This window comes from Polypterus senegalus, chromosome 4 (assembly GCF_016835505.1).
Source record: "Polypterus senegalus isolate Bchr_013 chromosome 4, ASM1683550v1, whole genome shotgun sequence".
NCBI lineage: Eukaryota > Metazoa > Chordata > Cladistia > Polypteriformes > Polypteridae > Polypterus > Polypterus senegalus.
The window spans coordinates 214,906,776-214,922,306 of NC_053157.1; the positions used below are offsets into that span (position 1 = coordinate 214,906,776).

The following is a 15,531-nucleotide window of genomic DNA, read 5'->3' on the forward strand; positions in this document are numbered from 1 at the left end:
ACGCGAGGACTACAGACACGACAAGTGACCGTGATAGAGGCTGTTGCATCCACATTGGTTTCAAGTGCTGAATGAAACAAGGAGAGTTAGATTAAAATGTACGTTTATGGAAAATGTTACAGAGGCATAATTAGAAAGTTACAGAGGGGTGCTTGTCAGTCTGTGTGTGTGTATGTATGTGTGCGCAGCATGTTTGGGTGTGTGTGAGCGAGTATGAGAGAAATAAATATGTTTAGGGATAAAATATTAAGTGAAACATTTAAACATGATGTATGTACTTTGTTTAATGTTTTAAAATTGTACGTGTGAGTGTGTGTGTCATATGTTACTGATGCAGTGATGCAGAGGAAAGAACATACACAAATAAGCTCACACATTTTATTAGTGAGGGTAACAGTGGAGTGGGTAACTTTTCTTACCCAGTTTTATTGCATTTAATCTGTACTAAATATGTGTTCTTTTACTTTTGTAAATTCATTTATTCTTGCAGTTATAGAGTAAAAAACATCTCAACTTTCACTTCAGCTTTTTAAAAAAGCTGCCTCAAAATCAGGCATTTTAGGTTGCAACAATCACAAAAAAAGCCTGAGAAATCCTGGAGGGACAGTATGCTTACTGTTTGTAAGTGTTCAGAAGGTTGAAGATAAAAGTCCAAGCCCACATTAAGATAAATCACCCTGAAAAAATATCTGGGATCTGTTTGTTCCCTAATCCCCTGGCACTACAGAAAATCACATAGCCATTGCTTTTTAAATGCCTTTGCATCCAACATCAGTAAGACATTTAAAACCCCATAAGAATATGCACCCTTCTTTAGAGTTCCTGAGCTGCTTTGCTACAGTTCATTGATTGGCACTTTGCAGTAGCATGACCACCTGATAAATGATCCATCTCCCCTGTTTGGTTACTGTAGAGGTGCATCTTCATTCTGTTTTGAAAGGTACCTTGTTAGAATTTAATTTTTTAAAATGTATTTATTAAATTAAAATCAATAGCAATCCTTAATAACTAATTAGATCCAAGAAAGAATTCATTGACATATAATGGTTTCTTTGTTAAAATTCTAAATGTTTTAATTCATGGTCTAACTCAGGATCTGGCTTGCATTTACTTCTGTACTTTACTTACTGATGTCAGTCAAAATATTAAGACTCATTTGTGTTTTCAGGACCTTCCAATCTATGAGAAGCAATGGAATGGATTATATAGCTGTTTTGATGTGGAGAGCAACTCTTCCATTTTGGAAGTGTCTGAAGCACAAGCAGTTGAGGTAAATGACATGGACATGCGCTAGAAAGTTTTTTTTTTGGTAACCGTCTGTAAAGTGAAATAAAGCAGCTAACTAATGTCTCCTGTTTTTGTATCATTATTAGTTAATTGCTTTCCCTTTGTTTTGATACATAGAAATGATGAAAACTGAGCTGGTTTATTACTCTCTTGCTGGAGTCTGGGTCATTGATGCAGATTTGAGTGAACATGAACACCAAATTTTACCTTATCATATGCTCAAGTCACGAATTTTGATAACATATTAACAATTGTAGATTTAAAGGTTTAGGATAAGTTTTTATATTTGTTTCTAAGGGAAAAACACTTGTTTATTCAGTTTTAACTATCAAGTGTTTATGTATCCTCTACTTATGTATCTTTTAATTTTTACTCCAAACAACTGCATTCAACTTCATAGAGTTTAAAGATTAAACAAAACTAGCTTATCTTTATCATGATCTAGAAGAGACTGTCACTAGTGCAGCCTATCCCTCACAGGCTTGTCTTGGGTGAGCATGTTAAGAAAATGGGTGGATGTCACTAGAAAATAACATTTCTGCAATTTCTCAACTTTTGTTATGTTCATAAGTTGCACGAGAAGATGTGGTGCTGAACAAATAATCCCACTCCACACAGATATAATGTATGCAAATAAATTTTAATACTTGAACACATCTAGGCTTAGGAGACAAATTCACTTGTTTTATTTGGCTTTCTGCCTGTGTGTGTGTCACTGAGTTTGTTGGTCATAAATACTATTTTAATTTGTAGATTGGAGTTTATTAAAATTGGGTTAATTAAAGACATTTTGATTTCAACTTATTGTGCATTCTGTATATTTACACTGTAGATTTTGTAATAGATTTTGTCATATATAGAGTGATTTTTGAATATACAAAATGAAATCCAACAATTAATTTGTTAGCTTTTGAATAAGGTTTACATTTTGTTTATGAAGTCAGGTGTGAAACTGATATTTAAAGAGTCTGTGTTTATTACAGTTTAGGGTAAAAAATACTATCCTCTTTATGTTGTAAATGTAACTTCAAGTCCTTTTATTTGTAACAATTCCTTTTTTAGTGGAAAAGCACAGAAAGGATGGAGAGAGTCAAAAATATTTACACTTTTTCCACTTTTGTGCTAGGAAAGCTGCACTTAATTGATGTAAAGCAATAAAACTAAAAAAAGGAAAAAAAAAAACAAACTTTCAAGTACATGTCCTTTCTGTCACTGCTGTTCAGCATATTTGATTGTGGTGTGCCTGGAAGGAGACCAGCATTTTCAGCAACTATACTTGCCACATGTGATTTAATGTTATCATTGATCATATGTCCATTCTGTTCACTGTATGAAACTGAAATATTATTTTCATTGACTCTTTGTTATAGATTACCATGCCATTAAAGCACACATTGGTTTCCCCCTTTGTCTGTATGGCATAAGCATCTTGCTCTTTGTCCACCAGTGAGTTGGACCTGTACTGGACTGCAAAATTCAGTATCCTCTACTGTATACTCGCGTGTCAAGCATTATGTATTTTTTTGGATAAATTGCTACAAAAGTATTTGTTTGGATTTTGTGAGCATGTGACTAGTTACCTGATAATAATATTGATTTTTCGACACAAGGAACTTCATATATGTTTTGCAGTTGTTGTTCCGCATTTTATCAGCAGTTTTTCTAAGTCCCCACTACAAACAACATGGGATAACAGATTTAAAAAAAGATAATTTCTTGGGTGACGTATTCCTTTAAGGAGTGAGTTAGGCAGTGCTTGTTTGGTTTGGGTGCTTTGATAGATTAAGTATGTAAATACAAACCCCTTCTCCAAGTTCTCAACCAAAACAAAAGGAGCGCCTACATCATTGACCTGCAACCACACTGCAAATTGTGTTTAATTCCTGTTAATACTCCATCGAAAAGCATCATTAACAAAGTGCTGAATGTGGATAGATCATATAGTTGCCTTAATTCACTTAGTCTGCGTCTTGTTTGCTGTGGGAACTTATAAAGTATTATGTGAGTAATTTTGGTTTCCTTATGGCCTTTCCCAAATAATTTGAAATTGCCAGGAATTCAATTGTTATTTTTAAAGCTCTTAAGCAATATGTGGCGTATGGTGTTGACAGGTACATTTTACGGAACATATATTTAATAAAAAAAGTAATAATTTTATACATGTAAAAATAAGATCTTCTATTATTCTGTCTCATTTTTCTTTAGCCATTTCGCAGTTATTTTACTCATGGACTGATTTCCAGCCACATCACAGATTCCAGGTGTGTTTTGTTTTAAGTGATTTGTTAGAAATCTTCTTTTTTTTTATGACAGGATGATGTTTAAAAGGTTCTTTAAAGATAACATAACATGGTTAACATTTACTCCAACATACTGCATAGTCCTAACTGACTGTTTATGTTATCTATATACTTTTCTTCTTGGTTGGGATGGAATTTAAAAGTGACTTTGGGAAAATGTCCAGTTTCTACCTTTCTACCTATCTATGACACTCAGTATTTTGTAGAGCATTTCATAATTAACACAATCTATGCATTTCCCAAAATAATGTATTATTCCATTTTCATACTGGAAAAGTGCAATCAGCATGACTTAATCATGTTTACTGAGGCGACATGACATGGTAATCCCTAAAGTCTTGCTTTCCAAATTAAAACCGGTACTGTTTTATTTTGTATATACTCAATAATATGTAGTGATGATTTCTACTGCTGAATGTTTTCTTTTAAAATATTACCGATAAGAATAGAATTTTTTTCCTGGAAATTCATTTCCAGTGAAAAAATCCTGCAGGTAAGTTTTAAGATATATTAAGAAAAATAAATTATTATTTTTAAACATTGACAATACTGGAGAAATAAATTTAGTGCACTGGGAGTCTGTTTCTTTCTGTAAAGTACAAACCGGATTCCAAAAAAGTTGGGACACTATACAAATCGTGAATAAAAACTGAATGCAATGATGTGGAGGTGCCAACTTCTAATATTTTATTCAGAATAGAACATAAATCACGGAACAAAAGTTTAAACTGAGAAAATGTATCATTTTAAGGGAAAAATATGTTGATTCAGAATTTCATGGTGTCAACAAATCCCAAAAAAGTTGGGACAAGGCCATTTTCACCACTGTGTGGCATCTCCCCTTCTTCTTACAACACTCAACAGACGTCTGGGGACCGAGGAGACCAGTTTCTCAAGTTTAGAAATAGGAATGCTCTCCCATTCTTGTCTAATACAGGCCTCTAACTGTTCAATCGTCTTGGGCCTTCTTTGTCGCACCTTCCTCTTTATGATCGCCAAATGTTCTCTATAGGTGAAAGATCTGGACTGCAGACTGGCCATTTCAGTACCGGATCCTTCTCCTACGCAGCCATGATGTTGTGATTGATGCAGAATGTGGTCTGGCATTATCTTGTTGAAAAATGCAGGGTCTTCCCTGAAAGAGATGACGTCTGGATGGGAGCATATGTTGTTCTAGAACCTGAATATATTTTTCTGCATTGATGGTGCCTTTCCAGACATGCAAGCTGCCCATGCCACACGCACTCATGCAACCCCATACCATCAGAGATGCAGGCTTCTGAACTGAGCGTTGATAACAACTTGGGTTGTCCTTGTCCTCTTTGGTCCGGATGACATGGCGTCCCAGATTTCCAAAAAGAACTTCGAATCGTGACTCGTCTGACCACAGAACAGTCTTCCATTTTAAATGATCCCTGGCCCAGTGACAACGCCTGAGCTTGTGGATCTTGCTTAGAAATGGCTTCTTCTTTGCACTGTAGAGTTTCAGCTGGCAACGGCGGATGGCACGGTGGATTGTGTTCACTGACAATGGTTTCTGGAAGTATTCCTGAGCCCATTCTGTGATTTCCTTTACAGTAGCATTCCTGTTTGTGGTGCAGTGTCATTTAAGGGCCCAGTGATCACAGGCATCCAGTATGGTTTTACGGCCTTGACCCTTGCGCACAGAGATTGTTCCAGATTCTCTGAATCTTCGGATGATGTTATGCACAGTTGATGATGATAGATGCAAAGTCTTTGCAAGTTTTCGCTGGGTAACACCTTTCTGATATTGCTCCACTATCTTTCTGCGCAACATTGTGGGAATTGGTGATCCTCTACCCATCTTGGCTTCTGAGAGACACTGCCACTCTGAGAAGCTCTTTTTATACCCAATCATGTTGCCAATTGACCTAATTAGTGTTTATTGGTCTTCCAGCTCTTCGTTATGTTCAAATTTACTTTTTCCAACCTCTTATTGCTACTTGTCCCAACTTTTTTGGGATTTGTTGACACCGTGAAATTTTGAATCAACATATTTTTCCTTTAAAATGATACATTTACTCGGATTAAATGTTTGATCTGTCATCTACATTCTATTACAAATAAAATATTGACATTTGCCATCTCTACATCATTGCATTCAGTTTTTATTCACAATTTGTTTAGTGTCCCAACTTTTTTGGAATGCCTTTACTTTTGGTTTTCCAGTTGGAGCAATGTAACCAATTGTTTCATAGATGTTGTAAGTTGCCTTGGATAAAGTAAATGTAAAGTACCTCAAAATAGGTGTGCAGGTTTAAGATATTTTTGTGAAGTTATTTGTTTCTCTAGTCCTCTGTACCATTTGAAGCACAAAGGTGTTGTTTCTTGACACCTTCAGGAACACATTTTCGCAGATAATTTGGACCCATGCACAAATAAATGATTGCATTCATCATTATGATTATCATCATTGGTTTAACAGCCAGTACAGGATTCTGTTGGAGTTTACAATGGAGCACCAACACTGGACATTTATAGGTTCAGAAACTTTTATTCCCTGTCTTAATGCCCTGGGATTCTGTAATATATTTAAGCATTCCTCACAATGAATATTTCTCTTTATGACTGCAGTGTACTCATTTTGGATAGCCTCAACAAAAGTCCTGAAATTGCACCACAACATAACAGAATATGAAAGTGAATTTCAATGTAGACTTCTTTGCAATCACCAAATCTCAATACAGCAGGGTACCCATAGGATAACAGAGTGAGTAATTCAAAGTAGAGATCCACCACAACCTTGTAAAAACTTTAGGACACAATTGACTTAACATAGATCGGAACATAGTTCTAATATCTTTGCTGCATTTTAACACATTTGTTAAATACATAGTAGAAATCTGAGCCAATATGCACCTATATGCAAGTAATCATACAAACTACATGTTTCTTATTTAGTATCATCCTTAGTAATGGATTTGATTAAATAATGCAGAAGTGTCAAATGTCTGCCATAATTTCAGACTAATTTTTAAGAGATATTTAGTTACTTTAAATTTACCATTTTGTTAGTTGTTTCAGATTTTAAATAAACATTTTTTTAGTTGTGTTGAGACCAACTGCAGTTTTCCTCCAGTACACAATATATTTGTCCATATGTGAGAGTAAATTTTAGTGTAAAGAAAATGTCTTTTTTTTTAATTATTTAGTAAGAGCCGACAACCGTTTGTGCTATTTGGAAGCCATTCTTCTAGAAAAGACCTGAACTGTTACTCATGTACCTTCCCATCAGAGGGATACCAAGTGAGAAATACAGGGAGTAGAGGAACAGCTGCAAAGCACATGGTAGGTAAAAATAGTGTTAAACTGATCATGAATCTTGCATCTAAAGCTAAGGTTTTTAACTGTTGTAGTAAACATATCATTTCCTCATTTTTCTGAATAATTATATACCCTGAACTAATATAACCGTCAATCTGCAATTTTTTCTGAATTGTGTGGTGTTATCTGATACTCAAATAACATTTTGGTGGATCTTTCTGTGTGTGTGTGTGTATATATGTATATATATGTGTGTATATATATATATATATATATATATATATATATAAAATATATATATGTGTATGTGTATTTCTTTTTTTCTTGAAACCATTTTAATTTCTTTCTATTAAATGTACAAGGAATGCTTGAGAGATCAGCTGTGAATAGCAATTTAAAATTTTTGTATTTGTTTATAATTAGACGTTTATTTTATCTCTGTATTAAGGTGTTCATACTTTGTATTTTCTTCTAGCTTGCACACTGTGTTATGCCGAAAGGACCCTTGGGCTGTGCTAGGACTTGCTTTTTTGGAACTACTCATGCACCTTATCTTGGTGAGCCTCAGCAACCACTTTTATGGCAAGAAATGTAGAACAGAGGAAGCAAAGATGTTAACATTGTTATAAATATCAAAATATGTCAATAAATCTGTAAAAGTAATGTGATTTTGTTTTGGACCAAGATGTATATTGAAATTGTGTGTGTGTTTTATTTTTAAAAATAAATCGCACAAGTCAAGTAGAACACAGCCTAGCAAAGTCAATCTTCACAAGTTTGTTTCCTGTCTGTGAAGTAGGGTGGCTTGCCACCTTTTAGGCACAGTTCTTCTTCTTGCTCATCATCTTCTTCTCTTCTCCTCCTTTTTCTGCATGTTCTTGGGACTGTTAAATCTCCTGCAGTTATCCTACCTCTGTCCAGAATCTCTTCAATAATGGGGGATGTCTCTATTTGCTTACAAGATCACCAGCCTTAATATTCTGTCTCTAGCAAGCTCTGCCTTGTTGAATGGATTAACAGAAATGTTCTTTTACTCCTAGGATGAATTTCTGTCTTCTTTAGAACTGTTTATTGATAGCCATCCGCTTTGTGTCAATTTTTTAAGATACAAGAGCATAACTCATCTAGTTGCAAGCCGAGAATATAGCTACAAAATAACATGAATATGTGTTGCGTCATAAATAGTGGAACAGTATTTCAAAAATAACGAGTAGTCCAAAAGAGCTGTGATTATTCAAGTACATTTAATTGAAGACAAATATTTGTAACTATAATTCAACTTCCTTATGTTAAAAAGTTACCTGAATGAATGATTACATTTATGCATCTGATGGCATTGCAAGATGGCTTTATATAATAGTAATGTGTGTTAACATAAGAAAGGGGCAAAATGGCTGATTGTTTAAACATTGGTTACACTTAATTGTTTTTATCAGTTAATATCCTGAATTCTTTCATTGGTTATAATATAATTTCTTATTCTTAATGTGTGTTGTCCTTTGGTATCATCAAATGGCACATCACTCTTTGATGTAGTTAGCACCATTAAATATATGGCTTTTATATAAAAAAAAGTTTTCTTTCAACTCTATTTTATATTAATATGACATAACTAATCCCAAAGAATTGAACTCTGTACATGTGACAATATTGACCATCACAAAGAATTTAATTGAACTCTGTACATGTGACAATATTGACCATAATAACCTAATTGGTTACAGTTATATGAAAAGTAAATACACCTATGAATTTAAAAAAAAAATAATAATAACATTTGTGGACACATCAAGATTTGATCTTTGTTTAAACAGTATCTGTTTAAGGTGATATTATAAACATCATGCCACATTTACATTTTGTAGGCCTTTGCACAGGGTGGTCCAGATCTAATTATGCAATTATGAAAAGGCGAACACATTGCACCCGCTGTTTGACTGACCACCGTCTCCCCGCCATTTTGGAATGCAGGGCAGGTGCTGCCATCTATCAGCAACAAAAATAATTTTTTGTGAATTCTCTATGTAATAAACTTAAGTTATAGCGTAATAAAAATTGCATAATTAGATCTGGATCTCCCTATCTACATAGTTTATATAAACATACATTTCACATATGCAAAAAGTAAGCACACCGCTACATTTCTTACTACCACCATATTGGGTTCAGTTGATTACAATATTATTAGAGAAGATCTTGGAAGAACCACTTTTTTATTTAAACCACAGATATTTAGTTTAGTTTGTTCTGTGCTGAGGCCTTCAGAAAGAATGTTATAGATGAATTTGAGTTTGGGAAGAGATTTAAAAAGATCTCCAAGCAAATGGAAATCAAACATTTACTGTTGCAGAAGATCATCTACAAGTGGTGAAGATTTCAAACAACTGCCACCTTGTCTAGGCCAGGCCATCCTGGGAAGTTCAGCCCAAGAGCAGAACACGATATGCTAAAGGAAATCTCCAAGAACCCCAGACTTTTCTCATAAGACCTACGAATAATTCTTGCAAAGGCCGATGTCAAAGTACATAAGTCTACCATTAGAAAGAGGCTGTACAAATTAGATCTACATGGGAGTTGTGCCAGGAGGAAACCTTTGCTGTCCAGAAAGAACATCTGGCCAAGACTAAAGTTTGCCCTTGAACACATAGAAATGTAACCATAAAAATGTTGCGTACACCAGTTTCCACGCTCACTTCGAGAAATAAAAACTAGATCCATGCACATATATGAATGCATATATCGGTCTGCCTTATGTCTACATTGGAACCGATTGTTTTCTTAAGTAGACTCAATACCTGCATTTGTAAATGGCAGTAGTAGTTTACTTAAATGGGTCACATCTTGATGGGTATACCCATTTTTAATGTAGTAGTCTGGAATAGTTTTTGGCAAGCAGTGTGGTGTAGTGATAAAGACTTTGGGCATCCATCCTTGAAGTTGTGTGTTCAAATGCGACTGCTGATGCTGTGTGACCATAAGCAGGTCAATTTACCTGTCTGCGCTCGAGCCGAAGCACATACCCAGAGGTTTTTTGAAAATGGGAGTTTTTCTCCATTTTCTAAACACTTGTGATCACTGGTGGCTTGTATGTTAAGAGAAAACCTCTCTTAGCGATGTCTGGACGTACAGATAGACATTCTTAACTTTAGCTATGTTATATTAATTAATCTATATAAATGATTACATGGAAGTAAGCATTTCATGATACTCTGTACATGTGGCGCTATTGACCCTATGAATATATAATTAGTTATTTTTGTAAATATATATGATGACTGATAAGAAAATCAGATTGTTTAAGCTTGTTATGAGAAGTTTTGCTCTTTAAACATGTTCTATCTTTTTTAAGCAGTAATGTTTATTAACTTGGTATGTTTGTGTGTAGAAACTACAAGCTACTGTTTTCTGGAGACAAACTTTGTTATCTTTGAAAGTAAAGAATGGCATAAATATTACAATTACACTCTAAATGTTTTTCCATATTATGATGGTGTGAATATTCAACTAAAGTCAACCTTTATCTTGAATTTATTTTGTGCATTGTTTTCCCACAGGTAATGACAATGGAAAACACAAAAAGACTGATCTAATGTGAGTCAGTTTATTTTATATTGTATATTTATATATATATATGTTTTACCTGACCTGGGAGCTAACATTTGGGCTATCAATATATTTTTTTTGTGGTGTATATAGTGTATATTGTACGTTTTGTCTTCATTGTCTATGTATTTCTTTTGCCTCTTGAACTGCATTGCTGTTTTTTTTTTGTCTATGTGGTTATAAATATCCTATGATTAAAATACATTGCTATGAAAAGTATTTACCCCCTTCTCTTCTGTTATTGTACATTATTGGCACTGAATGTTTTCAGATGTTCAACCAAAGTCAAACATTACAGAACGAATGCTTGATTAAGCAAACAGCATGCTTTTTTTAAATGATATAATTTATTTAATGAAGAAAGTTATTTAATAACAACTAAAACAGTGTGGAAAAAGTAATTGTTACCTTATACTTCATAACAGTTTTGCTACTGTTAGGTGCTGTAACAGTAACCAAACACTTAAATTATAATAAAGTTTTTCACATCCCAATTTTAGTTTGCTGTTTTAGCCAAACTGCTTTAAATTGGAAACATTTGGTAGTTTTCTTATGTCCTGTTATAGAATCTTTTGTTTGATTTATGTGTGGATGTTGAGTGGCCAGTCCATAATATTAATTTAGATACTTTTTAGCCATTCTGACATGGACTTGCTTTTGTGTTTTGCATAATTGTCTTACTTTACGATCCAGATATGCTGCAGCTTCACCTCAGCAATGAATGTCTGTACAATCTCTTAGAGTATTTTCTGAGAGAGCAGAACTTATGGTGCTGTTAGTTATGAGAGGCTGCCCAGGTTATGTGGCAGCAAAGTATTTCCATAACCTTATATTACCACCACCATGTTCAACTATTTATATGATGATCTTACCTTAAAATGTTTTTTTTTCTTTATACAACACTAGGGGTGTTTGCTCGCCAAACCCGGCATCTCTGCCTCTCGCATATTTGGATTTCACTTTCTCCAAAGATCAAATCTTTTAATTCTCGTGGATACGCCTCTTCATTGGGAAGAAACGCTACATTTCCCTGATTGCAACACGAATGATCTCCGACTTAAACTTTAAATCCAAACAATTTTATATTCGATCTCTTTTCGCTGTTCCGTTATTTCACCAAGTAATAATTTGTTTGTTTGTGCTAATGTGATCTTTACTATCATTTTTTTTTTACTTTTGAATTTTAGTACTTTCATTATCTCTAACCTGCTCTGCATATTTACCACGCCAACATATTTGAACCTCTTAACGACGTTCTACTTTGTCATCCACTCTTTGACTTTTATTTCCTGCCCCAGGCGTGGTTAAATCTCTTGGTATAAAGTCTCATCTTGAGGGACTTGAAAGTATCTCTCTGAAAAAGTCATGTCTCGTCCCAGGCTAAAAAGTCTCGGCTCGTCTCGTCCCATGTTTTTTTTTTATATAATAGAGAGATATAATGTGCTTCATGTTGTCCAAAAAGGCTTTGCATTGTCTTTCCATATAAGACTATACCAAGAAAGGGTTGTGGATCTGTCCCATCATTTGCTTCCTGGCAAATGAGGTACAAGGATTTTGTTTTCTTGGTTAGCAGTGGTTTTTGTGTTGCTACTCCCTGGAGAGGCCAATGGGAATGAGAGCAGCCTGCAGTTTTGAGTGTTTTTTTGAGTCCGATAATTTGTGTTTTTACTGGATAATTCTGCATTTTTAGAACAAAAATCAGTGATCCAAGAAGTGTCAGCTGCCAAATTACTCAGTGTTTTCTGTTTCACTGTGGTTCCATGGTATTCCAGAGGATTGCAATTGGCATTGTAGCTGTTTTCTGATGTCTTCAGGAATTTCATTTGATAAAGTTATTAGGAGGAAACCTTTATTATCATTGTAGCAGTACAATGAAATTGTAAAAGCTACAACTGTAAATGGTCCAAGTAAATCAAACAATGATGAAATAAATAAGGGACAGGAAATTATAATTAACTAAAATAATTATAATCCGTAAATGAGGGGGAAAAAAAAAATCTCTTAAAATTTGAAATTCTGTTGCCCCAAGTGGGATATTTTTAATAAATTTGCAAAAACCTCAAGTAAACTTTTTTCACTTTGTCATTATGGGGTGTTGTGTGTATAATTCTGAGGACAAAAATAAATTTAATCCATTTTGGAATAAGGCTATAACATAACAAAATGTGGAAAAAGTGAATACTTTTCGGATGCACTGTGTATGTGTGTGTGTGTGTGTGTGTGTGTGTGTATGTATATGTATATGTATATGTGTATATATATATATATATATATATATATATATACAGTAATCCCTCGCTATATCGCGCTTCAACTTTCACGGTTTCACTTTATCGGATTTTAAATGTAAGCACATCTAAATATATATCACAGATTTTTCGCTGGTTCGCGGATTTCTGCAGACAGTGGGTCTTTTAATGTATGCTACACCCTTCCTCAGTTTGTTTGCCCTGTTGATTTCATACAAGGGACGCTATTGGCGGATGGCTTTGAAGCTACCCAATCAGAGCATGTATTACATATTAACTATTACTCCTCAGTGCTATAAGATATGCATCCCGCTGGAGCTTGATTGTTTGCTTGTCTCTGCCTCTCTCTCACCCTCTCTGACATTCTCTGCCTGCTGACGGAGGGCTGTTTGCACAGAGGCTGTTTGCTTAAAAGATACTGACGCTCCTCTAAAAAAAATGCGCTTTATTGCGGTGCTCGGCATATTTAAAAGCACAAAAGCACACGTATTGATTTTTTGATTGTTGCTTTAATCTCACTCTCTCTCTCTGACATTCTCTGTGCCTGATGGAGGAGATGTAAGCAGAGGGGCTGTTTGCACAGAGGCTGTTTGCTTAGAAGATACTAACGCTCCTCTAAAAAATGCCACGGCAAACTTAAAAGCACAAGTATTGATTTTTTGATTGTTTGCTTTTCTTTGCGAGCTCTCTCTCTCTCTCTCTCTCTCTGAAATTCTCTGCTCCTGAAGAGAAGAAGATCTATTTGCATTCTTTTAATTGTGAGAAAGAACTGTCATCTCTGTCTTGTCATGGAGCACAGTTTAAACTTTTGACTAAAGGGTGTTATTTCATGTCTAGAGGGCTCTAATAATGTTAACAGTGTGGGAGAGTTTATAAAAAGGTCTTAAAATATATAAAAATAACTACACAAACATATGGTTTCTACTTCGCGGATTTTTGTCTATCGCGGGGGGTCATGGAACGAAACCCCCGCGATCGAGGAGGGATTACTGTGTGTATATATATATATATATACATACATATATATATATATACATATACACACACACACACACACACACATATAAACATATCTACACATACACATATCTATATATATATATATATATATATATATATATATATATATATACTGCTCACAAAGATTAAAGGAACACTTTAAAGAAACACATTAGATACATCAGATCTCAATATGAAGTTGGATATCTATACAAATAACGACAGGGCAATGTCTTAGGAACAAAAGGATGCCAAGTCTTTTAATGGAAATAAAAGTTTTCTGCCTACAGAGGGCTCAATTGTGTAGACACCCTAAAATCAGAGTGAAATGAAGATGTGGCAGGCTAGTCCATTTTTCAAAAACTTAATTTCTGCTACTCAAAATGCTTTTCAGTATTTTGTGTGGCCCCCACGAGCTTGTATGCATGCTTGACAACGTCGGGCATGCTCCTAATGAGACGACGGATGGTGTCTTGTGGCATTTCCTCCCAGATCTGTATGAGGGCATCCCTGAGCTGTTGTACAGTCTGAGGAGCAACCTGGCGGCGCCTAATGGACCGAAACATAATGTCCCACAGATGTTCTATTGGGTTTAAGTCAGGGGATCGTGAAGGCCATTCAATTGTTTCAATTCCTTCATCCTCCAGGTACTGCCTGCATACTCTTGCCACATGAGGCCGGGCATTGTCGTGCATTAGGAGGAAACCAGGACCTACTGCACCAGCGTAGGGTCTGACAATGGGTCCAAGGATTTCATCCTGATACCTAATGGCAGTCAAGGTGTCTTTGTCTAGCTTGTAGAAGTCTGTGTGTCCCTCCATGGATATGCCTCCCCAGACCATCACTGACCCACCACCAAACTGGTCATGCCGAATGATGTTACAGACAGCATAACATTCTCCATGGCTTCTGCAGACCCTTCAACGTCTGTCACATGTGCTCAGGGTGAACCTGCTCTCATCTGTGAAAACACAGGATGCCATTGGTGGACCTGACAATTCTGGTATTCTATTGTAAATGCCGATCGAGCTTGAGCACAGGGCCCACTAGAGGACGTTGGGCCCTCAGACCACCCTCAAGAAGTCTGTTTCTGATTGTTTGGTCAGAGACATTCACACCAGTGGCCTGCTGGAGGTCATTTTGTAGAGCTCTGGAAATGCTCATCCTGTTTGTCCTTGTCCAAAGGAGCAGATACCAGTCCTGCTGATGGGTTAAGGACCTTCTATGGTCCTGTCCAGCTCTCCTAGACTAACTGCCTGTCTCCTGGAATCTCCTCCATGCCCTTGAGACAGTGCTGGGAGACACTGCAAACCTTCTGGCAATGACACACATTGATGTGCCATCCTGGAGAAGTTGGATTTCCTGTGCAACCTCTGTAGGGTCCAGGTTTGCCTCATGCTACCAGTAGTTACACTGACCATAGTGAAATGCAAAACTGGTGAAAAAAACAGTCAGAAAAGATGAGGAGGGAAAAATGTCCGTGGCTTCCACCTGTTAAACCATTCCTGTTTTGGGGTCATCTCATTGTTGCCCCTCTAGTGCACCTGTTGTTAATTTCATTAATAGCAATGCAGCTGAAACTGATTAACAACCCCCTGTGCTACTTAACTGACCAAATCAATATCCCAGAAGTTTCATTGACTTTATGCTATACTCTGATTAAAAAGTGTTCCTTTAATTTTTTTGAGCAGTATATATATATATATATATATATATATACATACATATCTACATATATACACACACATATATATATATCTATATCTATCTATATCTATATCTATATATATATATATATCTATATATAT

At 35.5% G+C, this 15,531-nt stretch overlaps 1 protein-coding gene across 1 annotated transcript in view; it reads left to right on the forward strand.

Moving 5' to 3' along the window:
- Positions 1-15,531, forward strand: part of dnaaf9 (dynein axonemal assembly factor 9) — a 179,419-nt gene that overhangs the window by 49,578 nt on the left and 114,310 nt on the right. Inside the window, exons 8-12 of the mRNA XM_039751936.1 lie at positions 1,169-1,270; positions 3,493-3,548; positions 6,761-6,896; positions 7,348-7,429; positions 10,427-10,463. Coding sequence (XP_039607870.1) covers positions 1,169-1,270; positions 3,493-3,548; positions 6,761-6,896; positions 7,348-7,429; positions 10,427-10,463 — 413 coding nt within the window. The remainder of the gene's footprint in view (positions 1-1,168; positions 1,271-3,492; positions 3,549-6,760; positions 6,897-7,347; positions 7,430-10,426; positions 10,464-15,531) is intronic.